This window comes from Sylvia atricapilla, chromosome 3 (genome assembly GCF_009819655.1).
Source record: "Sylvia atricapilla isolate bSylAtr1 chromosome 3, bSylAtr1.pri, whole genome shotgun sequence".
Classification (NCBI taxonomy): Eukaryota; Metazoa; Chordata; class Aves; order Passeriformes; family Sylviidae; genus Sylvia; species Sylvia atricapilla.
Window position 1 is genome coordinate 5,227,583 of NC_089142.1, and position 24,794 is coordinate 5,252,376.

At 43.7% G+C, this 24,794-nt stretch overlaps 1 protein-coding gene across 2 annotated transcripts in view; it reads left to right on the top strand.

The window, feature by feature from the left end:
* Positions 1–24,794, top strand: part of RUNX2 (RUNX family transcription factor 2) — a 94,162-nt gene that overhangs the window by 58,904 nt on the left and 10,464 nt on the right. For both annotated transcript variants that reach the window (XM_066314692.1, XM_066314693.1), the window contains one exon: positions 4,757–4,918. In XM_066314692.1, coding sequence (XP_066170789.1) covers positions 4,757–4,918 — 162 coding nt within the window. The remainder of the gene's footprint in view (positions 1–4,756; positions 4,919–24,794) is intronic.

A 24,794-nucleotide genomic window follows, 5' to 3' on the forward strand; every position in this document is an offset into this window, starting at 1 on the left:
TATGACTCTTGGAAGGGTGGGAGGAGAAATGGATTTAGAGGTTCTTCAGGCCAAAATCTGGTCTCAATTACTTTTCTCCTACATTGGGGTGTAACTCCACTGGATTTGACTTTGTTGATTGAATTTGTCAATTCAGATGAAGCCCTGGGCTTTTAAAGATGCCTAAGAAAGAGTTAGAGAAGAGAGGAAGGTTGTGTTTTGCTGTTGTTGTTTTGCTGAGGGGGTTGGTGTTAGAACAATAGTTGGGTTACTCATGCAGAAAGTCATCTTGGCTTTGTTAAGATCAGAAGTGAGGATATTTGCTCTTAGTGTTTACCAGAGATAGCTCCAGACAGCTTGTTTTTTACTATTGGCAGTAGCACTAATCCAACCAGCAATAGCCAGAGCTAGAGCTGATGGCTGGGTTTAAATGAGACCGTGATGCATGTTATGTCTGCGTATTACAGACAGTGCCACCGAGGACCTGCCAGCTTCTGATCATGCTCTAGTCATGTAACTCAGCTTGGAAAAAGGGGGAATTGTTTTTTTCCTATAGAAAATCAGTGTGCTTCACAATGCAATGCCAAAGTAGTAGCAAAACTTGTTCTTCAGGGATATTTTCAGGTTTTTTCTTCTCTCCATTGGCACCTCAGAACATGGAAGGTGTCCCTCTGCGTGTCAGGGGGTTGGATGATCTTTAAGGTTCCTTTCAACCCAAAAGATCCTATGATGATTTCTGTTGGAAGAAGAGAAGTTGTGATACTGGAAAGCCAATATCGCTGGTGGGGGAATAGGTCACTAGATGGGCTTTTTCATTCTTTCCTTTATAATTTTAGTTTTATATGGTGCATCTATTCTTGGACGAAGTTTTAAAGACTTTTATTGTCTATTAAGCATCAACATCCACCGTCCATTTAATGCAATCAGTCAGAGACAACAAAGGTCAAGAACTCTGCATATGTCCCATGACTATAAATGTGACAGCAAAACCTAGATGCAAAATAATGTGTAACACTAAACATTTCCTGCTTTGTGGAGGTTCACCTGGAAGTGCAAACAGGATGGAGCTGTTTGTGCACGAGTTTAGGCCTCGCCCTGCTGATTTGTTTCAGCTGAACTGTGCCCAGGCTGTCTCAGCATACCCACAATGTGCCCTGCTGTGAAGGAATACGCTGAGAGCCGCACTTCCCCTCACACCCACGCAGGCATAACAGAGATGTTTACAAAAGGAGGACTGCTCTTAGTAATCACTCCAAAGTTTTCGAGTGTAAGTGCCAGCTCAGAGTGGCCCTCTGACTCCTTCAGTGTTGTTGAATGCTCTGTTAGCCCTTCCCCATGGCTGCCATATGGGAATGTGCGTGGCTTTCTCCTGGGCAGTTCACTTTATTTCTATATTAAGTATTTTTCCTTGTTTTGGAGGGATTCCTTTAGGGAGGAATCCACATGCACTCTGCCTCAGAGCTTTAAGGTTTCTCATCTGTTCTGGGCTTTTTGTGATGGGAAGATGTGCTGTGCCTGCAGAGCATGTGGTGCTTTGGGTGATGGATCCTGCAGATATGTGGGTGTCCACCAGCCAGAGACAGTAGGGAAGCTGGCCTGTGGTGTAGGAGGCCAAGGAAAACCTCTCACAAATCACCTCATAGTTGCTTCCCCAACAGTATGTGGTAAATGGTCATCCCACCCCTTCTGGGGCAGAGGAAGGAGGAGGAAGGACCCTCTTTAGGGCCTCGTGTTTGCCTCAGAAGCATCTGTGTGGATCTGCCCTGGAAGTGATGTTGTGGCAGCTGGCACATCCATGTGGTGCCCCTCCTTCCCCCAGGAGTTTTGATGCTGTGTGGGACCAGAAGAAATGGTCTGGTGGGCCCCAGTGCTCCAGCACCATTGCAAGGACCATGTCCACATGAACCAGAGGGTGCCACATGAGCTGCATGCACACCTTCAGGGACCATCTGGGGCAGCTTTGGGCTCTGTCTCGAGGCATTGCCTAAGAATTAGGCAATGCTGCTGAGCAGTGGCGTTTGCCCTGTGGGCTCATAGGTCACCTTTGACTTGGCAAGCGACAGTGTTTCACCACTCTCTTCTCTCATGTCCATGCAAACCTTGACTGCCATCAGGCAGCAAGGGTTGGCTTTAGGGCATTTGCTCTGGGATCTGGTGAAACTTGTATTTTCACTTTCCGGTTTCCTAACGGGTCAAAGATACCTTGAGCCTGTCAGCCTCAGGGCAATAATTTCCACCCTGCCTTGACCATGACCTCAGCCATGCGTTGGTATGGAGGGATCACAGGAACCCTCTGGCCTGGGGTACTGTGACCTTCTCCTCAGTCACTGAGCTCTGATGAGTCATGTAATGTTCAATTTGGTTAAAGATTTTCCTCCTCATTATTTCCTATTCCCTGGGAAGGCTGATGTATTTGAGGTAGATGTTGAAAGACTATATATCATATGTATGGGGTCAAGTGATGGTCCATCCAGCCCCATATTCTGCTTCTGATAGTGCAGTATTTTGAAATACCATATGAGCCTTTGAAAGAACACATTTTGCTATCATTCTTGTGTCCACACAGATATTCACAGTTGCTGGATTAAGGGTGTTAAGTGTAAAACCAAGTCTAGCATGGGTGTTCAAAGTGATGAGAGTGCCAGAGATGCTCACAAGTTCTTGTGCCATGAGGATTACACTACCAGGAGTGGCACGAAAGGCACCTCTTTTTTGGAGCTTTCTACCGTCTTAGACAAAAATGATATAAAAACATCCTCTACTATGATTTTTTTTTCCCCAACCTTTACCTGCTATCTTATTTCCTCCTATCACTGGAGGTGACCTAAACCCAAAGCTTTAGGGGCCCTGTTTTCAATTCAGAAGCAGAAATTGAAAAGGTCTTGGAGTTTGAAGGATCTTGGATTTGAGACTGTGTTCCTAACACACCATTAATTTTAAGATTGTTTTTCCAGCAAGCCTAGGCTTTCTGTTCCCACTTCAAGATCATTTACCACTGACTGTATGGTGAATTGTCATAGTGGAATGAGGCAGAGAAATATGTCAATATCAGATGTAACAATGAGCAGTCAGTCTGATTTGAATCCATGCCAATCTATACAACCCTGGCCTTGAAATTGTTAAAACAAAGAAGTTCATTACATTTAATGATCAAGTGTCCTTTGGATTTCTGAGAAGTTTATGTTAACCATTTATATTACTCAGCTCTAATATAAATGACAAACTCCAGGAAAATCCTCTTAAAATTAAATTGGAAGGTTGGGTTTTTTATATATATCTATATAGTTATTTTGCTTCAAGGAAGTATCTGCTTTCCAGACATTTCTTCAAACAAATCATGTCTGAAGAGAAATAATAAACAAGAAGTAGCTGAAACGACAAGGTTTTGCTGTGTGGAAGAGTAGGGAAAGGAATTAAAAAAAGGAAAAAAAAAAGGTTGAATTTCCTGAAAACGAGCCTTTGCTTATGCCATGTGGCTGTCACATTTCTGTCTGCAAAGCAGGGCTTTAGCACAGTGTTCTGATAGAGCAGGTTCTCCAAATTGAATAGACTTGATGTGCTTCCCTGAAAATACTGGGCAGGATTTGAAGGGATGTGCTACAATTTCTGTGGGCTGGTTCAGAGATAGTTTTCTATTTATTGTGCAGTGCCCCAAACAGACTTTGGGGTTGAAAGTGTGTTGTTTTTGTCAATACAAGGAAATAAAAATCATAATTTATGAGGTATTCAGTGGTATCTTTATCACCAGATATTAACTGAGGGTAAATGGTTTATAAATCCAAACATCAGTAAGTAAAACTAGGTCTCCTTCTACCAGTACTTCAGAAAAAAATTTATTGTGTTTACCCTAAAAATAATTTCCTTCATAGTGAGCTGTTGCAAATACTTTGAAAGGTATCATTAGCTTCCAATAGTTATCCCAAACCATTTTTTTTCATATTTTGTAATTGAGGGTACTGTAAGTAATTGGGCCAGCATCCAAATGTGACTTTTTTTGATGGATGCTGATAAGATCAATAACATTTTTCTCCTTGGCGAGTATTTTCAGCACTGAAAACGCTATTGTGTGATGTTTGAACTGGATAACAGCTTGACAGACATTCCAAGTGCTGACTGTAGAGTCTACCCACCTCTGAAGGAAACAGCCTTAGGTTGTGCCAGGGGAGATTTAGATTGGATCTTATGAAAATTTTTTTCACTGAAAGGTTGCTTAGGCTTTGGAACAGGCTGCCCAGGGAAGTGGTGGAGTCACTATCCCTGGAAGTGTTCAGAAAACTTGTAGCTGTGATGCTTAGGGATGTGGTTTAGCAGGGGATCTGGCAGTGCTGGGCTCAGGGATCTTAGAGGTCTTTTCCAAATGTAGTAATTCCATGACTCCATAGAGTCCACTTCCTAAGATCAGATCTGAGGCTCATCCTCGTTTTCTGCTTCTTTTTCTGATTCCTTGAGGACTAGTAACTCTTGGTATAACATGTTGGAAGACAGACACCAGGAATTTACATCACAGCTTCCAGATCTTTTAAAACTCTGCTCTCTGGTTTGTTCATTTCCTACAGAAATTGTTCTTGGGGGGGAAAAGCACAGACCAAGACTTGAAAGGGCTGAGTGTTGAGGAGCAAGTTGTATTTCATTACATTCTCACTCCTCGTACTACTGATGTGCGTATGTTCAGTAATCCCATTTCTTCCAGTTAGGCTGTTGATACCCTACCATTTTTCTTCCTTTTTTTAAAAAAATCTCTTTCTTTTTTGTTTGTTTGTTTTTATTTTCCCCCTAGACCCCAGGCAGGCGCAGTCATCCCCGCCATGGTCCTATGACCAGTCTTACCCATCCTACTTGAGCCAGATGACTTCACCGTCCATTCACTCCACAACTCCCCTGTCCTCCACTCGAGGCACGGGACTTCCAGCCATTACCGATGTGCCCAGACGCCTCTCAGGTAAAGACTCTGTTTTCCCTAAAACAATTGTGCAGAGAGGAACAGGACTAGCAGCGGCTGCCCCAGTGGCCTCAGACAAACCTTGGCAAGGAGAGCAAACCTCAACAGTGGTACCAGGGTTCCTGCATGGCAGGCAGGATTCAAAATCCCTCTTTTTTTTATTAAGTTTGGAAGAGCTGCTATGTTGCTCTGAGCATGCCTCTCTTAAATAATTTTAAGTCCATTTCAGATTCAGATCAGATTATTTTCAAATGTGAACATGATTCTTTGAACAAATTCTCTCTCTCTCTTTTTTTTTTTTTTATTTTTTAAATTTCCCCTACAAATGAATGCTTACTTGCATGTAATTAGGTACTGGCACAGGCTGCCCAGAGAAGCTGTGGCTGCCCTATCCCTGGAAGTGTTCAAGGCCAGGTCGGATGGGGCTTGGAGCAACTTGGCCTAGTAGAAGGTGTCCCTGCACATGGCAGGGGGGTTGGAACAAGATGATCTTAAGGTCCCCTCCAACCCAAACCATTCTGTGATTCTGTGTTTTGAAGTACGTGTTATGCTCTCTATTTTTTGGTACTTTACCTTTGTGGTGTGTATATTGTTAGGCATCCTGACAGATAGATGCCTTTATTTTTCTTCTAAAGCTGACGTTCATTCTCCTGCATTTCAATCCAGTAGTTTAAGAAAAACTGTTTCCTTGGTTAATATGTACTTAAGAGGCCTATCAGAAACAAGCTGAGTCACTTAAAGGTAAAGTTTGGACAAATGTGCTTTGGAATGATGCAGGAGAGGGGAAATACATTTAGGAACATAGACAAGACAGTAGCGTGGAACTCAGACTTTTTTTTACCCAACAAATGCACATTTATATATTGCGCAATTCACCTCTAATGGTCTCAGTGATAAAACCATCTGTGTAAAGTAATCTGATTGCCCCAAAGTAAGAGAGAGCCTGTCATGGCACACAGTCACCTTGTACCTCTTGCCAAAAATGAGGAACCTTAGGGGAGGGAGGCTCAGTCTTAAAACTCCAACCTTGCAAGTGTGGAAATATTAGCAGCGTATGCCAAAAAAGCATGTGTAATGTAAAGAGAGCCTTTATGATTCATTAATGAAAACCAAAGAATCAGTCTTATTACATCTATTTTTTGCATGTTTGCAAGATATTATTATAATCTTGGATGCTGCTGCCATACACCTGTTTGATTCCCAGCCAGGTGAATTTCTTGCTGTTGTGTTTTCCCCTTTCCACCAAGCTCATAGCACTGGCAATGTTGATCACTCCACTGAGCTGCATCCCTGACAAGCTGAACTGCAGCCAGCAGGCATGGAGGATTTGATTAGCATAGACTCCTTGATTTCTTTCATCCTGGAGGAGGGAAGCTTTGTTTCTCAAACAAACAGCTGCAAACCCCTCTGCAGCCCTAATGCACTCTGCCTTCACAGAGATGCCAAAGATCTCCACGTGGGCCGAGGGCTAGAGGGGTTTGGAGCAGGTTCCTGCGGGCTCTCCATGCAACGCCCTGACTTGGGTCAAAAAACTCGATCGGCTTGATGCTGAGGAAATGCTTTGTTTGGCCCGAAACAGGTTCCCTTTGAGTCAGAGCCTCCTGATGGTCTGTGTTGTCGAATGGGTTATTTTTGCAATCCTGCCCGCGGCAATACCTGCAGGAGAGGCTCGGCTGGGACCTGGCAGCTGCACGCCGCATGCTTGCCCTGCAGCCCTTGCTTGTCTGTGTGTATTCAGACGTGAGCTCCTGGCATGTGGGCACAGGCAGAGACTAAAAGACGTGGCTGTGTACGTTGTGTGGCCGTGGACTGAACTTTCCTGCTGTGCTCTATGGCCAGCTGCCTTCGTGCTTCTTGTCCTTCGCCTTTCCAGGGCTTGAGTGATGCCTCCTAAATGCCCTGAGCTTTTCCCAGCATGGAGATCTTGCTTCCAGTTAGATCCAGGAGTGAAAAGGGGGACTTTCATCTTCCACAAGTGCCAGAGGTTGTGTGCAGTGTTTGCTGACGGAAATAGAAATTCAGAATAGAAATGCTCTATTCAGAACTAGAGAGAGGCATTCCTGGCTGAAGGATCCACTCAGATGCTCAGGATGCAAGGAGGCACATTGCAGCCTCAGCTGCAAAACTGACAGTGCTTCTCAAGGGTTTCACTGGCAGTGGCACAGGAGGGAGGGCAGCATCCAACCCCTCCTATATTTAAAGAGAGAGAGAAATGCAAGTTTTAAATTGCCCTGTACAGTAAGTAGTTTATCCCTCACACTCAAAGAAATGTAAATCTCCACTCAGTTACTTAATACATATTTAGGAAGAGAACAGAACTTTGAAGAGGGTAGAAAATTACTGCAAAGAAACACTAAAATCCATAGAAAACTTCAGGCATCTCTAAACCATGAGGGATAAATTAGAGTTTTATAAGGCCTTGAATAAAAAAGTCGCTTTCCGATACAGTGGCAGAAATCTGATTATCGAGGCTGTTAAAAGTATACAAGGTCATTTTAATGAATGCCATATTTACTGCCTGTTGCTTTACATCATGCAGGAGGAAAAATGAGTAAAACCTCCCCCTTAGGCATTGGCTGTCACACCTACAGGCACAGAACTTCCTATCTGCTCTAATTGCACATCACCCAGCCTTTCCACAAGGCTGCATGGCTTTACCTGGACAACTGCTAAAGTGGTTCTCACCCAGATGTTGGAAATGTTCCATCCAATAAAGCAGGAGTGGCTCCTGGTTTTTACTGTCAGTGGCAGCCCTAGAGCTACTTTTAATAGTTTTCCTTTGACCAAAAACACACTCATCCTATGGCCAAAGTGGTGGTGTTCTTCCCCATCTTGGGATGGATACGTGAGCCAGCAGTACGCCCAGGTGGCCAAGAAGACCAAAGGCACCTGGTCTTTATCAACAGTAGTGTGGCAGCAGGGCCAGGAAAGTGACTGTCCCCTTGTGATGGGCACTGGTGAGGGCACACCTTGAATCCTAGATTCAGTTTTGGGACCCTCATAAAAAGAAAAAGTTGAGGGGCTGGAGCGTGTCCAGAGAAGGGAATGGAGCTGGGGAAGGGTCTGGAGCACAAGTCTGAGGAGGAGCAGCTGAGGGAGCTGGGGGGGCTCAGCCTGGAGAAAAGGAGGCTCAGGGGGAACCTTCTGGCTCTGCACAACTCCTGACAGGAGGGGACAGCCAGGTGGGGGTTGGGCTCTGCTCCTGAGTAACAAGTGACAGGATGAGAGGAAATGGCCTCAAATTGCACCAGAGGAAGTTTAGATTGGATAATCGGAAAAAATTCTTCACCAAAGTGGTGGTCAGGCATTGGAACAGGCTGCTCAAGGCAGTGATGGAGTCACCATCCCTGGAAGTGTTCAAAAGGCACATGGATGTGGCCCTTAGGGACACAGTTTAATGTTGAACACGGTGCTGCTAGGTTGGAACTGATGGTGTTTTCCAGCCTTAATGATTCCATGATTCTTGGTGATGAGATTGCCTGTGTTTCAACCCCAGAGCATCAGAAGGGGATTAGGGCTGCAGGACAGGACGTGGTGGGGAGCTGCCATAGCAGCGCATGCAGTTCCACATCCCATGGGAGAGGAGAAAAGGGCAGCAAGCTGCAACCTCGAGGAGTTCCTCAGGCAGCTGCTGCAATGCAGCTGAACTGGTCGTGTCAGTATCTCTGATGATTTCTTTGCCCTACTGGCAGGTTTGCATGCGTGCTGCAGGCACGTGCTCATTTATCCCCATGGCTGCCAAACTGCAAGTGTTCTTCTCTAAATGGGGGTCAGTGCTCTGTTTGCACTGCTCTACAACTAATGAATGATACATCCCAGGTATTTGGGCAGTCTTCAACAGCATGAGCTGAAAAGCAAAGCAAAAAAAAAATTATCTGGCATCACTCATGCAACTTTTGCATCAATGATCTTTCTGGTCCAGAAATTTCATGTTCATATCAAGAAGAAATAAAGAAACAAGTTCATAAGGCCATGAAATTGCCTTACCTTAATATTCTGATCATAAAAAGATCAGGATTCCCCATATTTTCTTAAAATGTCTGTCTCTTCACACTTCCCCAGAAGACAGTGAAAGTTGGTGGCCCAGCAGATTAATATTCTTAATTAAATAATATTGTAGTGGAAGCCATGGGAATATAAGAAAAGGGTCATTTTAGAGAGAGTTTGCCTGAGGGATGTAGTCTTATTGCATGATTCATAGTGAATGCACTCAATCTTTATGTCCTATGCATAACCAAAGTGCATGTGGGATGGGGAGCATGGGTGACTATTATGTAATTAATGTATATGATTCATATAAATATATACATCACAGCTGTTTTACATAACATTTGGGGCTGATCCAGCAAGTCCTCCCCACATGGAAGGTTCAGAGCAGGGAGTACAGGTCGGGTTGTTCTTGCAGTCAAAAGAGAGCTGCTCCCAGGCAGGTGAAGGAGGGGTGGATGTCCCCAGGGCAGAGATCCATTCCTGAGACATGCACCCTCAACACCCTTTTGAGTCAGTGGGGACAAACTGGCATTTTCAGGCCTTGACCAGTCTGCAGGTGATCTGTGTTGGTCCTTGGCAGTGCCTGAGAAGAGCCTGTTTGTCTCTGAAGCAAGCCTAAGTGAGTAGTTCAAGTACAGGCACGCATGATCTGATAGTCTGCCTTTGCTGAGGTGATTTAAGAGACAGTTTAACTGTCCCATAAACATATCCATATCACAGCCTAATTACACTCTAGTCCTGGTTTAACCCTACCTCACCCTGACCTCGACCTTCTCCACTGTTGCAGGGTTTGAGCTTGATTTTACTTTTGTTGAGAATCCTGAGAAGGGGAAGATGAGGAGACTTTTTCTCCCCTTACACTTTCCCTGCTCACTCTTCTGCCTAAATATGAGTCTCTTGCTTTTTGTTTCACCATTGAGAGAGACTTGCAGGGTCAAGATCTTCAGGTGCTGGAGGACCTGTCCTGCAGGTGTACCACAAACATATTCAGTGCTGACTGTGGACGATCCTGTCTGTATTTGACAGATTCCACATGACAAATGAGAAAATTAAAACTGAATTTAAATAGCAGGACAAATTACTAAGCCTGCCTTTTCCAGGCCTGGGCTGGACCCTTCCTAGGTATTTGTCAGTTGAGGATGTGCCACCATGCCCAGACATTGCTGTCCCACTAGCTGGAGTCCCTACAGGGTGCAGGGTGGACTTTGCTGTCTTTATATTTACTGTGCCATTGGGTAGGGGCATGATGAGATAGATCAAGGAGATGCTGGGATCAGGCCCTAAGCAAAAGAAGTCTGCAGACCCATCCCTCTAGACTATAATGGCCAGAAAGTGGTATCTTCACCAATCAGTTACACAGTGGTAGGGCTGGACTGTTAAATACCAGTACTGTTAAGCTGTCAGAGAGGCTGGTTTTGAGTGGGGTTGGCCAGCACGATTGCAAACAGGTCCCAACTGTGGTTTGGAAATGAGCAGAGTCCCAAACCTGCTCCTGTGGGCAGCTCAGAGTCAGCCACCCCATTATGGAGTCAGGATTTAACATTGCATCTGTGGCCAGACCATCCTGACTGGATTTAGAGCCAGAGAATGTGCCCTGACACTGTTTTCTAGTTGGTGTATAGCCAAACTTTCCCATTAATTTGTCTCGCTCTGTAGATAAATCACCACAATGTTTTGGGCCATCCTGGACCCTCATCTCAAATCAAAATTTAAGAAACCGTCCTGTTGTTCCAGCTTACTGATGGCTGGCAAGTATAAATGCAATGCCAGCCATGCCCTAATCAGGGACAATACTTGTTTTTTACACAACTTAATTTTCATTCTTGTTAGTCTAAAAATCATATAATAAAAAACCACACAGAATGGAATCAGCTCCAGCTGAACCTCTGGGTTTAGTATTTGCATTGTCAATGAAAAAGAGGCGGACTTTTTTTCATGATGGGCTTTTTTTTCTTGGGGTCCTGTACTGTTTGTCATCTTGGGTTTCTCACCCTGTGTGTGTGAATTACCTTGGATTTTGCTAGTGCCATGTACTCACATAATTTTTTAACTAGGATTTTTCCTTTTTGGGCAAATTTGGTCTTTGAAACAACTTCTAGAAATAAAGATTGTTTGTCTTCTCCTAAGGAGCTCAGAAAACTTTACAGCAACTAAGTAGAAACTGTGGTCATGGAAGTAGCTATGCTTTCATCCCTTAATTTTTGCTAACTTGATTAAATGTTGTGGGCAATAAGCACATTTCATGATGGGACCTTTCATAAGGGAAGGCATTAGTGCTGTCTCCAAAGTACAGTTCTTTTCTTCTTTGTGTGCTGTGGGAAGCAGAGAAACAGTTAATGCTGTGGCTATTGCCAGCATGGCCGTGGTGTGAGCAGCCCCTGCAATGAATGAGCAGTTCACGCTTCAGCAATATTGTCTCAGGCTCTTGGCAAACCCAAGAAGCCAGCTCGGTTTCTGGTGCACTCGCTATGCTGGGATGTTTTTCTTGGTGACTGTAACAATTTTCACTCTGTCTTCGTCTTCTTCTTCTTCTCCTTTTTTTTTTAATTAAATGGAAGCCAGAAGACTCAAGGTTGTCTCTGTCTCAGTTTCTCCTTGCTAATGTTCAGTGCTTTCCCTGCAAGGTGAAACTGAGTCAAGGCAAAGTAAAGGATTTGGGGGAGCTCAGGTCTTCAGAAACAACTCGCTCATTTTGCTGCCTTCCCTAAACTTCTAACTTGCCTTCTCTCTCTCTCTTTTTTTTTTTTTTTTTCTCATTATTTTTCAGTGGTTCTATTTATTTTGTTTACCGCAGGCTTTCCATTTTTAGTCTCCTGCCCACTTGGTGCCACCTGGGAATCTCAGCACCTTGGCACTCATCTGTGGGCTTTCAGTAGCAGCCTCTCCACTGGGCTGAATCTCTCATTGGAGTAATTGTCCAGAAGATGCGTTGCATGATCCCTACCTCAAATTTTTCTAGCGTGGGTGGCCTCAAATTAGGCACCTATGCCCATATTTAGGTGGTAAAACAAGCAAGCTGATTTTCAGATGTTTGAATGTTACAATGAGTGTCTTTAAGCCCTTTTCATTTACTTAAAATGGCTGTTGGGAGAGGAAATAAACAGGAAAAATGAAGGCAGAGGGAAGGAGTTTTATTCCTGAAATAAGGGGTTTTAAAAAGTAATGAAATGAAGCAAGTGGAATGTTTTGAAATGGAATAAATTTGTTGCTGATACAGGCAGGAAATAGCACACTCAAATGTATGTGGATGTATAGATATATTTTTATCTGAGCCTTTTTTGCAATGTGTTTTATATTTAGGACACATATCAAGATTTGCATCTGTTTCCAGAACTTGCTGCTAACAGTTAGTAATGATGCCAAAACATACTTTAGTTCCAGCTTGAGACCAAATGATATTCAGGGCTTTTTTTATTACTAATTTAGAGTCTGATATTAATTAAGGAAATTTTCCATAAGTGGCAGGCTTTTTCTGAAGAACTCATTAAAATTATATTAACTTAAACCGGAATCACAGTCTGAGCATGTTTTGTGATGATTATTCTTACTGACTCTGCTGGGTTTTGTAAACAGAATGCTAATTGTTAGTGGGGCAACCAGGTCCTCAATTCCAGACTTCCAAAGGGACAGATCCTGAGCCACTACCTAGATGTGTGTTCCCAATAAAGTCAATAAGCCTCTAACAGGAAGGCTGTGGGATAGAGCTCTTTGTTTTGTCCTTCTGCAAAGGCGTTTGATGATTTCTCTCTTCCCTTTGTGGAATTGCTGTTAATTTTCCACCTAGGATGGAGCCAGTGATGGCAGCTGAGGCAGGATCACATGTGTGCTGATGTGGAAAGGAAATGGATCTTCATGTGTGAAGCTGTCTGGTACATAGAGGGTGGTCAGGTTCACTTATTTACCCCCCTCCTCTCATGGGCCCACAAGGAAACTGGGGCGAGACTTCTGACAAGAGCATGGAGTGAGAGTGCAAGGGGGGAATGGCTTTAAACTGAAAGAGTTCATTTAGATCAGACATGAAGAAATCATCACTATGAGGATGGCAAAATACTGGCACAGGCCACCACCAGAGAGGTGGTGGATGACCCATCTCTAGAAACATTCAAGGCCAGGTTGAATGGAACTCTGAGCGACATGATCTAGTTGAAGATGCCACTGCCCGTGGCAGGAGGGTTAACTAGATGACCTTTAAAAGGCCCTTTCCAACACAAACCATTCTGTGATTCTATGATGTTGTCCTTAAGTCTTTGTGGCCTTGTGTCTTTGTTGCATTGAATTGGGTTTGATTAATTGGCCAATATGAATTTCTTAAATGGTTCCATAAAATGCAGGAGAATTTGGTCCTTTTCAGACTGCGACTGTGTTTGGTAGAAGGTACAATAAAGGAGTATCATGTGCCCTTCAGGAGCTGAATGGTTTAAATTCTGCAAATTTTACACTAATAAATACAATTCAGGAGGTAAAAAATGCTGCAGGTAGAAATAGCTGGAGCTGCCTTGGTTTTCAGTGGAATTTCCTCTCATTTCTGTCCACGCAGAATTTGACCACACTGAATTTGGTCAGCAAAGGAGTGTTAGATCCCAACAGAGCTTCAAAAACACCTTTTTGAAGTGGTTTAGTAATGGTTGTTGGCCCCATTTTACACATGACCAAATCTCCTCCCTTCTTGATGGATGTTTCAGCAGAAAAGAACCTGGTGTCCTGCCAGCTTGGCTGTCAGATTTCAAAGAGCTTTGATACTGGTGATACTGGGCTGATACTGGTGACCAAAATGGAAGGCAAGAGCCATGCAAGTGGGTCAGGTTTTCTGTGGTTGTACAAAAGCAAACAATGTAGGCAGTGAAGGAGAGGAAGATGGATGAGATAAAATGAGGGAGTGCACCTTCACATGGCTCACAAAGGATGTTATTAAGGGAGAAGGAACTATTTCATATGCATAAAGAGAGTATGTTTGGGGACACTAATCTGGAAATCTCTTAATATTTGCTTTCAGCTGACTCAAAAGAGAGAGAGGGAACAGAGCAAAAGCAGGAGATGCCTTCCTGAGCTCGGGACAGTTTCCCCATGTCCACAGGAGCAGTGTGTGGGTGATGGAGTGGCCCCTCAGGGAGAACCCACGTGGTACTTGATGGTGCTGCTGTGTCCAAGGAGTTTTTGTGGAGTGTGAGGATTTTTACCAATGGTGAATCTTCATCTATGAGGCACAGGGAAGAATAGTTTGACATAAGCAAATCTCTGAATGTATAATGTATAAATTAAATTATTATTGTACAATGAAGCCCATGTGAACATCTGCTTTGAACCCAGGTGTAAGATTTCCCCGAATTAGCTCTCATTTGAACTTGAGGGCAATCTTTGAGAAAAAAAGCAAGCCCAAATTCTCAGTTGGTCTTTATTTAAAAATTTCCAGGAAAGCAAAATCCACCACAACTTTTGGTTACAGATACTAATTAACCTTTCTTTGAAATTTGGGTCTTATTACCAGTCTGAATTTGTCTAACTTTAGTTTCCACTCATTTGAACTTTCTACAACTTTGCTATAATTTTATCTGCCAGAACATAGCACTGATTTTGATTTCTGAGGTTCTTGTGGGTTCCTGTGTTGGTAACAGGTTCAGAGAGGTGGGTAGGACAGGAGGTGGATGAGGTGGGTCTCAGGGAGGTGGCAGAAGCCACAGGGAACTTGCTGGTGTGGGACAGAACAGGTTTGACTTGCAAGGAATCTGAAGGGGGACTGTGAAAAAATAGTTTGGTCAATTCAGTTTTCTGTGGGTTCACTATAATCTGTCAAATCATGGAAGTTCCCTTTCCTAATCAGCCAAACTCCTACCATATCCACTTTCAGTATCCACTGAAGAGGTGTTATTTTGGGTTGAATTACTAGTGGCACTCTACTTTTCCAACCCACCTGAAAAAATGCACTGGGAAAGCATTTTTCACTGACTTTGTGAGCTTCTGCAATTCCTTTAGGAATTTTTCTGCCTTTGTATTTGCCCAATTGCAAAGTCCTAATAAAATTAATTTAATTTCTCACACACTACCCTAGATGGAGATACAGGAACAAAACAGTGGGATGCATGTTCTCCCTAAGTTTTCCTGCACTGTTTAATCTTCTATTTTAAGAAACACAACTATAGTCACAGGGGCTTTTCCTCCCAGGTTTAGTTTGCATTTCCATTGTCAAAAGCAAAGCTCAGAGCTGAGGCTGGGCCCTGCTGGGGAGCAGTAACCCAGCCAGAGCAGCCTCTTTGCTCTCCACAATCCTAATTATTCCATGGGCAAATTTGTGTTAAAACTGTGTTAATCTCTTGGGATTACTTGGACCAGGCAATGTTCTCCTTGTGTGAATTCTAGTTCTGTCAAAAGAAGTATATACTTAATGCAGGGATTTTGTGGTGGTTTAAAGGTGCATTTGGAGGAGGAGAGGAGACGAGTCAGTGTGCTGTGTGCTCAGCCCAGTCTGGACCATGTCATCTCTAAACTTCCCAGTCATTGTTCCCAAAGGTCTCTCCAATCATCCATTTGATCTTTTATCCTGTGGTAGCCATGAGTGTTAGCTGTAGTTTGTTATTTTGTAATTTGGGAGTGCTGGGATATGCAGCTAGAACAATCCTCCTTGGACTTATGTGAGAAAGAGGAGCAGCCATGCTGAGAAAGGGGAGCACCAGCAGAGAAAACAGCCTGAAGGATCAATTCTGAATGCAAAATGGAGGGGTAGGGCATCTCATGGCAATCTTTCCATCTCTTAACACGACAAATCTCTGGCAGTGAGCAGTGAAAGGTGGCATGCTTGGGTTAGGAGCGATATCCACAAAGCCTCTTTCATTTAGCTGAGATGAAAAGCCACTATACAAGCTCTAGTGATGCCACATGTGTGGTTTCCACTCGTTATTTTTAATATTTAACTGGGCTATCACTGTCTGATCCATAGGCATCCCTGCTTTTTAATGCCCTTTCCTATTAAACAGTAACTGTTTAGAATTGGCAGAATATTATAAAGCCAGCAGCTAAAGGTATGTCCATCTTGGTTAAGTTTATTAATTAGACTGCACAATGGGCTTGCTTGGAAAACCAGTTTGAAGCACAGATACAGGACCAAATCTACGAGGCACATCATTTTTATTGAATAGGTGTCTGTGAAAACACAGCTTGCCATGTTTAATTTTGCCCTGAAATGATGTTTTGTGTCGTGTTGAAAGCTGAATGTGGGACTGAAAAATTTCCACAAACTAGAGATCAGTCCTCTTGTCAAGGCATCAGTTGAGGTTTTGGCTTTAGCTGGAACATCCAGGTTTGGCTACTGCAAGCAGTGCAGTTCAGTGATCAAAGTAATAGTTGTATTTGGAAATAGCTAATGGACCTCTGCTGGAATCACCACTGCCTGCTGAGAGTGTTTGTATAGTGATGGTGTCTGAAGGTCTCATCCCCCATGTGCTAAGGACTAGACAGTGAAAGAGGAGGAGGAAAAAAGGGAAATCATCCTATCCCCTATGAATTTGCACTCTTGGGTACAGTACAGCTGGTTACAAGATGTGCAATGGAGTACAAGAGGGAACTGTAACATGAAGAGAAGCGGCGAGGTGGTGGCAGTGCCTGAAGCCTTACTAGATCCAGTAGCGAGCGTGGGTCAGAAGGGAGTGCAAAAATGAAATTTTAAGGAGGGCACTGAGGTAGCTTTGTGGCTTGTCACCTCCTTCCAAGCTCCATAGCAAGCAGGAAAGAAAGGACAAAGCTGAGTGTCTTATTACAGCTTGTAATAAGAAGCAAATGGTGTCAGTCAGGTTAGGCCAAGGGACCATCCAGGATCCATCACCTTCTCAGCTTCACCAAAAAGTCACTCACTTCCCCTGGAGTTCAGAATATATATATGTCTATATATCTATACAGATACATATATAAAGCTGAAGGTTTCGACTGGATCATTGTATTTAATAGCTGTTGACACGGCTCTGTGAATCTGCTCACCCTTAGCTAGGTGGTAATTACCCCAGAGGAGCTGCTGGATCAATTATATTTTCTGTAGGTGTGTAGTGTCACAGTCCTATAGGACTGACAGAGACCTTGTGAGATCATATGATCTATGCTCCTGCATGGAAAAATAGGATCAAACATGTGCAGATAATTCCTGTTGAGTGGAGCCAACTAGTTATGTGTGTTACTGCCACTGAAAACAAAAATAAAACTATGTCCCAAAGAAGGAATCTCAGCCAAAATAATTAATTACAGTTGAAATGGCTAATTTGAGTGCAGTTAAAAGACTAGAGCTGGATAGGGTTTGTCAGCCTTGAAAGTATAGAGACCTCTGTGAAAAAGATCATAAACATTTGGATACTCTCAAGGGTGCAAACGGCAAGGTCTGGGATCCGGTCTAGGGACTGACCACTGAAAAACAGACCTTCTGCAAAGGTAACTGGCTGGCCAAATAGGAAGGGAAGCAAGTGCCTCAAAAACACCAGGAGGGCTGCTGACCTGAAATCTCCGCAACATAAGACCAAGATGAAATGGCTCATTGGAAGAGGCATCTCGCAGAAGCTGCTCAGAGGAAGTCCCTGGGAACTGTGATGTGGATGCTGGCATGGCCGGAGGAGCCACAGAGGAATCCTGGCAATGGGAAAAAGGCACTTCTCTTCCCCCTTTCTTCCCTCTTCCTCTCTCAAATATCTCCCTCCAAAGGGATTTTTTTGTTTATTTTTGTTTTCATTTTGATTCCTGCTAAAAGCCAGCCCGTGTTGTTTTCTTTTTTATGGGTGAAGAGCAGCACAGGGAGGATCTAAGCAGCACCGAAGCCGAATTGGGAGCCACTGTATTAGATTCCAAAATTAGATAGGAAGCTGGGTTTAAGGGTAGTCCAAACCCAACCAGTTCCTCGTTTGGCCTGGCCCATGTAGGTGGGCCAGACTGGTTTGGAGCTGGTTTTTGGACAGGCTGTTTGCCCATGGAGGAAGCCATTCGAGCCGCAGTGGGGCTGGAGCCGGCGCCTGGTGCTCAGCCGGGCCAGCTCCTGCTCTCACTGGCCTGTGCTGCAGATGCACTGGAGATTTGGTTTAAAGCAACTCTGCTGCTGCTTTCTCAAGCAGATGAAGACATCTGAAGGTGCTAATTCAGGCTGACTTTGTATGCATCTTTTTTATCTCAGAAATCGGGATTGCATATGAAAGTTTATTTCAAGTCAAGTTCCCTTTGCTCTGTCTGTCTTCCACTTTTTCTGTGTCTTCACCCATTGAAGAGCTTATAAAAAATGTCTGTTGGGTTTTACCTTTAATCTTTGTATTTTATAATCTTTAAACTTTAAAACATTTTCCAACTAAGGATTTCATAGTATTTTCTAAACTGTACTACTAACTTTTGTCACTTGGCTAATATAAAGTATCGAAATATACATTGTATAGTGAGCAAAATTTACACAGGAAAAATCAAATTATTTGCCCAAATTCGCAAAATACATCAATAGCAAAAGCCAGAAAGCATTATATCACAGTTTTCCTTGTAACAGCTTTAATGGTTAAGTGGGCTTTCTATTTCTATTTCTAATCACTACTGATAATCTGAATTTAAAATCCAAGATACCATATCTGGGATAAATCTCTACTGATGGTCTAAAGAGCTGCTGGTAGTATAGAGTGGGATAGCCTAAGGGGCTGTACATCAAGCAGCCTCAGGCATGTTTATGATGTGAGCTGTTACAGACTCAAGTCTGTTTCTTTTTCTCATCACCACGTTTCTGGGAGGATAAAACCCATATTCAGACTTTACACTATGGAGAAAAAAGCATTTATTTAGAGGTGTTCAGCGTTGGGCTGGTTTAAGCTTCAGCTCAGCTGATGAATGGGGATGCTGTGTAGACCATGCTATAATGGATTGAAATTTTGCTTACAGTAGTTCGCCTTAATTTAGTAGGAAGCTCAGGTTAGGTCTGAAAGAAATGAAAAAAATATACAGAAGGATTTACACAGCTTTTATTAAATGAGATTGAAAATCGTATGTTGTTAAAGTCAATATAAGAAGGGATACAGTGCCTCTGGCCCTGCTTTACAGCTATGTTTAGATGCATTCTGCTGAATTTTGTGGCAGCTTGGTATCTAAACAGACACTGAGTGCCTAAATCCATGGATTGAAACCTCCTTAGATCTTTATAAAGCTCAGTTTTTTTGACTCTAAGCTATGAGAGCAGCAGCTCCAGTGAAAACAGCCCAGCAGTTGTATGCAAGGTTTTTCTCCATCTTCCTGAAGCTCATGGTGATGGTGACAAGTCCTGCTCCATGGCTGGAGAGCCACAGCTTCACTCCTGCTGTGCCAAGGGTTGTGACATCCCCAAACTGTCCTCACTCTGCCCCATGACATGGCAGCAGGATTTGGCTTGGTGCTCGCTCATGGCTCTCCCCACAGGGCTCCCTCTCACCCTGAGCCTCCTGAAATTTCCTTGGCCGGTGGGTCTTGAGTCACGCTGACGTATTTGACCATTTTATCATAGGGCCCAATGTTACTACTGTTTGTGTTACTTGAGGGAAATGCGTTCTCACTGTTAAGGGAAAAAACTCTGGCCATCACTGGGTGAGTTATTTTCCACTGTTTTCACTCAAACAGCATCATTGCGCCTGCTGCTAAAATCCTTAACCTAAGATGGAAATGAGTCCCTGGTATCTCCCCGCTTCTTTCTCCAGTAGCCAGAAGTCCCGTGGGTTAAGTGCCCTCATCCCCTCGGAGTCCAGCCCTAGCTCTGAGCACAGGCATCAACCTTTCCCTGCCTCGGGACGAGGTGTGACTGTTCACCCTCTGGGCACACAGAACTTCATGCCGAGGAGGATTAGAAATCAACATCATGGCCTTGTTTGTGGACAGGGACTGAGGCTGAAAATGTCCTTTGAAGGGAGAAGTTATTTTGGAGGAGAAAAGTATGGTTTTAATTGTTTAGATGAGGGGGTTTCGTGTTTTATAGATGTCTGGGGGCTGGGGAGGTGCTCTTCTTTCTCTGTGTACGATATTGTTCAGGGCAAAAAGAAATGGATTATCTACATTTGTGAATTTAAGTTTTTTACCAGAAATGTAGCAATTTGTAGGGTTTGATTTTTCTCTGGGAAAAAAAAGAAAACAGCATTTTGAGAACAAGGCTGAGTAACCAAAATATGTTTGTTTTTGTTTAAATTGCTCAGTAGAGAAATCGTCTCTTGTCTATTGTTAAGAGCGAGGTTTAAATCAAAGGCAAGTTCTACATATTCTAAAATATACAGACAAGTCTTTGAAAGCAAAGCCAAGCCAAACTTTTTAAAAGAGACCTTCTCCTTGATGCAGAAGTTTTCAGTTAGTTACTGTGCCGGGGCTTGAGTGGAAAGAACCAGCCTGAGAAACAAATGGCAAATCCTCATTTCAGAGGCGGAAGCCAGGAAGAGCATCATATTAATAGCACACGAGACCTTTCCACAGCCGTTCTAGTCCAGGGCTTTTCCAGCAGCAGTGAGGAAAAGCCTTTGCAGTTTGTGGGGTTTTTTTTGGGTTTTTTGGGGGGTTTTTTTTGTGTTCACATTTGGCTGTGGAAGTTTGAAGCGAGCAGCAGAGCGAGGGAGTGGAGGGCCTGATCCTCTCATGTTGGGTGGTCCCTCCTACCACAAATAACCCTATTGGAAACAGAGGGACTATTTGTGGAGTCATTTGTTTGTCAGGAAAAGTAGGGTTTGTAGGATACGGCCCCAATTAGAAGCCAAATTCCTGGTTATTTTCTCGTGATAAAAAGGCGGGTATCTGTAGCAGAGATGCACGTAGCATCTCTTCAGTTCCTGTTTGAACTCATGCCACTTGATCTGTGTTACTTCCCACTTCCTCAGCTGTGCAAAGATTATCCAGCACCACAGTAGCTCAGATGAGCTGGGTGCTTCCCTCCTGCCTGGCACTGATGTGGCCTCAAGCCCTTTTCTGCTCTGTTTGGGATTGTTCCTTCTCTCTGGTACCCATCAGTGAGGACATCTGGCAGTTTCTCTTGAGCTTTGGCTCCAAGCACAGCAGGCAGGTGAGATCCACCCCCTGCTTGGAAAACCAAATACACCATCCCACAATAAACCCTGCTTCTGGTATGGCTTGGGTACAGCCAAGCCTACCCAGGGCATATCCCTCCTGAATCTGGCGTTTTCCAGGAGATTAACTTAATGGATAGTTCATCACCAAGTTCAGTTTTTGGAAGGGCAGGAAGGAAAGGAAAGGAAGGAAAATTTGTAAGGGAAGGAAAAAATTGCTCGCTCAGGTTACCAGACAGTGGGCACCTGCCCAACCCATGCAAGCTGGCACAGGCAGGGCCACAGCTCTGACGACCCCATGTGAGTTTAGCAGATGCCAGGAGAGCTTTCTTGGAGCTGCAGGAATGCTGATAGCAGTGTCCTTATGTGGGGGAGGATGAGTGCTCCTGCTGTATTATTTTGTGACTCCCTATTTTGGTAGCCATAATTCATTAGTTGGTTTCAATTTTCCTTTTTTTCCTTTTTTTTCCCCTTTGAAACTGAAATAAGGATTGAAAGGGAAGAATTTTCCTTTTTTTTTTTTTTTCCCTCTCTCTCTCTCTCTCTCTCTTTTTTTTTTTTTTTTTTTGTCTAATCTGAGGCACACTGCCACATCTGAAGCCACTTGGCTTATTATGGATTTCATGGAAACTGATTCCCTGAAAGTGTTTCCATATGTGTGTTCCCAATATATCCCATCCTTTTCTAAATGGGAGTACAAACTCGCACACGAGCTGGAAATGGCTTCAGGATGTGACAGAGAAGTCATATGACTGGAGTGGCACTGTGTGTGGCCCTCTCTGAAAGACGCGGTGTCCTGTGTGCTGGCTCCCATCCTACAGTAGATCCAGTTTCAAAGAATATCTTCCTTCACGGCTTCTTAAAAACTCTTAATCAAGAACCAGCAAGGAATCCTCTGTCCTCGGGAGAGTTGTCCATTAGTTGAATGAGATGCAAAAGGAAAATTTGGATGGGGTGGGAAAAGGAGGGGTTTAAAGGGTGAAATAACAGAGCAATGCCAAGGGCTTCCCCCCCTTCCCTGTCCCTGCAAAACATAGTTCCTTTGTGTCTGCTTGAGGATCAGATGGTATTTCTGAGTTAGTAGCATGCAGTGGAAAAGTACAATTCATGACAACATTGGAAACAAATATTTATACTGGACAGTTAAGGCACATTTTTCTGAAAAGAAGAAAAAAAAGAAAATGAAGGAACAAAGTAGCCTGTGAGCCATGATGTATATTATCTTCCCATTCACTGGATTTACTCAGGATTCCTGTCCCGCTGCTCTCCATCACCATGCCTGCTCCTCAGTCCTGTGGTTTCACCCCCTTGCTGTATACAACACTCTGAGGTTGCTCTCCAAGAAAAGCCTCAAGTGTTCCTGCTGATGCCTTTCGGCTGGCAAAGAGCAGTGACGGCTGAAACTGAGGCAGGAGAAGTTGGGGAAAAGTGAACAGAGAGCGCTGAGCTCTTGTGTGCGTGTTTGTGCCAGGCGGTGTTGCAGAGCTCCTGGACTTATTTCCAGGAAACTTTATTTACTGTTTGGTTCCAGTGTAGCACGTAGATGGTCTGAGACTTTAAACAAGCAGGGGGCTTTTGATAGACTGCCAGTTCCTTTCCACCCAAATCACCGGTGACAGCTCCGGACCGGAGCCACTGAGATGAGATAGCAAAGGCTGAGAAGTTCAAACGCTCCCCATCACACCAGGTCAACAGGCATCCACGGGTGGCAGGTCATAACCACCAACCCAGGATCTATTTCTGTAATGTGACCATTTGTCCCCCTCCTGTGGTTCTCGTTAGGAAGGTTTATAAATACTGTATAAGTGAGGCAACGTCTATAAATGAGATGGTGATGGCCAAAACTTCCACAGCTTCATTTCTGCTCCCAACCCCTCCCATCTAGGAGGGGTTGGTTGTTACGTTTTTCTACCTATTGATGTTCCCTAAATTTTAGATGAGCTATCTCTTGGGGTGCAGAGAGCAACCACCTGTGTTTCAGTGCATAATGTCACCCAGCAAGACCTCAGTACCTTAAGGAAAACAGCTTCATCCAGAAGAAAAGTGCTATTGAGGGAGCAGGACAGGTAATGACAGAGCCCAGGCTGAAGAAGTGCAAAGAGACTCCAATTTTGGTGTTAAGCAATATAACATCTCTGTTTGAGAAACGCTCTCCTTTATTTGCACGAGTGGTACTTTAATGGTCACTAATAACTATGCTATTTATGGGGTGTTTCTCCCAGCAAAGGGCTTAGGTGCAGCACCATAAATCCAGCGAAAACATCTATCTGCAAATTAATCCGTGGTATTTTAGGTGCCAAAGACCTGTTACCTAAATACCAGGAGGCACCAGTGTGCCGTTTACTGTGTTAACTGGGGTACTGAGGGACTATGAGAAGGGATGCACTGGAATTAGGGTCTTGCCTGCTCTGTGTGAGGCTCTGAAAGGGTTAAAGCGTTCCTTCCTCCCTCTGACTTTTGTGAGACTGCTGCGATTAATAATGTTGCAGTTTAAATGGTCCCAACTAGGCCTTGAAGTTAACACCTTGTTGAGGTGAAGAAAAGAGGAGGGGGGTGCCAGTTCACACCTTTTCTGGAGCTATTGTTTGCCAGGAGACCTTTTTGGAGTGACTGTTGGGGGGAGAAATTGAGAAAAAAATAATGCCAAATATTTTTTTACTTTTTGTTTCTCCTGAACTAAAGGGAGGGAAGAGAGCATTTAAAAACATATCATTTCCTATGATAAATGGTTCCAAACGTCCAGAGGACACATGCTCATCCAGAAAGTAAACCCAGAGAGGGAGAAGCCCGGTGCATTATTTCTGTGGTGCTGCATGGTCCTCGCCCTCCCAGCACAGACACTCGCTGCTGGATGTGTGGGAGGAATGTCCCTGAGCTCCAGCAACAAGCTGAGCAACACTGTAGGTTTGTGGGATCAGGACCTAACAGCAAGGAGTAGATACAGGAGGAGGTGTTTTGGGATCCCTGGGAATTGCAGTCCCAGGCTCCATTTTACAGTGAGAAGGTGGTACAGCAGCTTTGGAAACACAGAGGCTTGCCTGGAAGAAAGCAGAAAGCTGTTGCTGTGTGTGATTCAATAAACACTTATTAGCAGACACAGAGAACAAAAATTTAACAAAATGAAGAGCAAAGTAACACTGTCCCCCTGAAACAGAAGGATGCTGGGGAAAAAAACGAAGAGATCCGGATGGAAAATAATCACTCCTCCATTAAAACACAATGCAAAGAATCTTTCAGACTCTTTCAGGCAAAAGCAGGAGCTCAGAAATTAGAAAATCTCAGTACTTACATTGCCTGTGCAACTTTAACTCAGCCTTATTCTGCTTATGCATTGCATTACAAATTTTAATTACAGGATCACATGATACTTTTCCCACGGGATTCCTGTCTCATTCAGTGCACAGGATGGACAGTGCTAACTTAATGAGCAGCTCTTCAATATTTTGTTTGCTTCTTGTTCTTTGCATTTCCTCAGGCCTTGCTTATTGCAGAGTATTAAGTGCTGCTCTGAAGAAGGAATCCTTAATTTCTTACTTGGCTTTGCTCTAATATTTCTGCCATAGCACTTGTATACAGTTCATTGCAGTATTCCCAAGAAAAAAAGAAACTACTTTAGGAAGAGAAATGAGACTGACCTTAAGGTCTTGTGTCATTCTGTGCACCCTCTGTGTGTCATCTACAGCACAATTTCAGCTCTGTCTGTATCCTTGTGTTCAGACCTGTGATCCTGTTGGCTTCAGCTGCAGCTGGGAATGTTTAGTGCACGTGCAAATCAGAAGCCAACATCTTAGCTACACACAGAAAACGAGGGAAGTGAAAATGGGATTTGGAGACGTTTCAACTGAGTCATGTAGGAGCCATGTGGCAGAAACATATAAAAT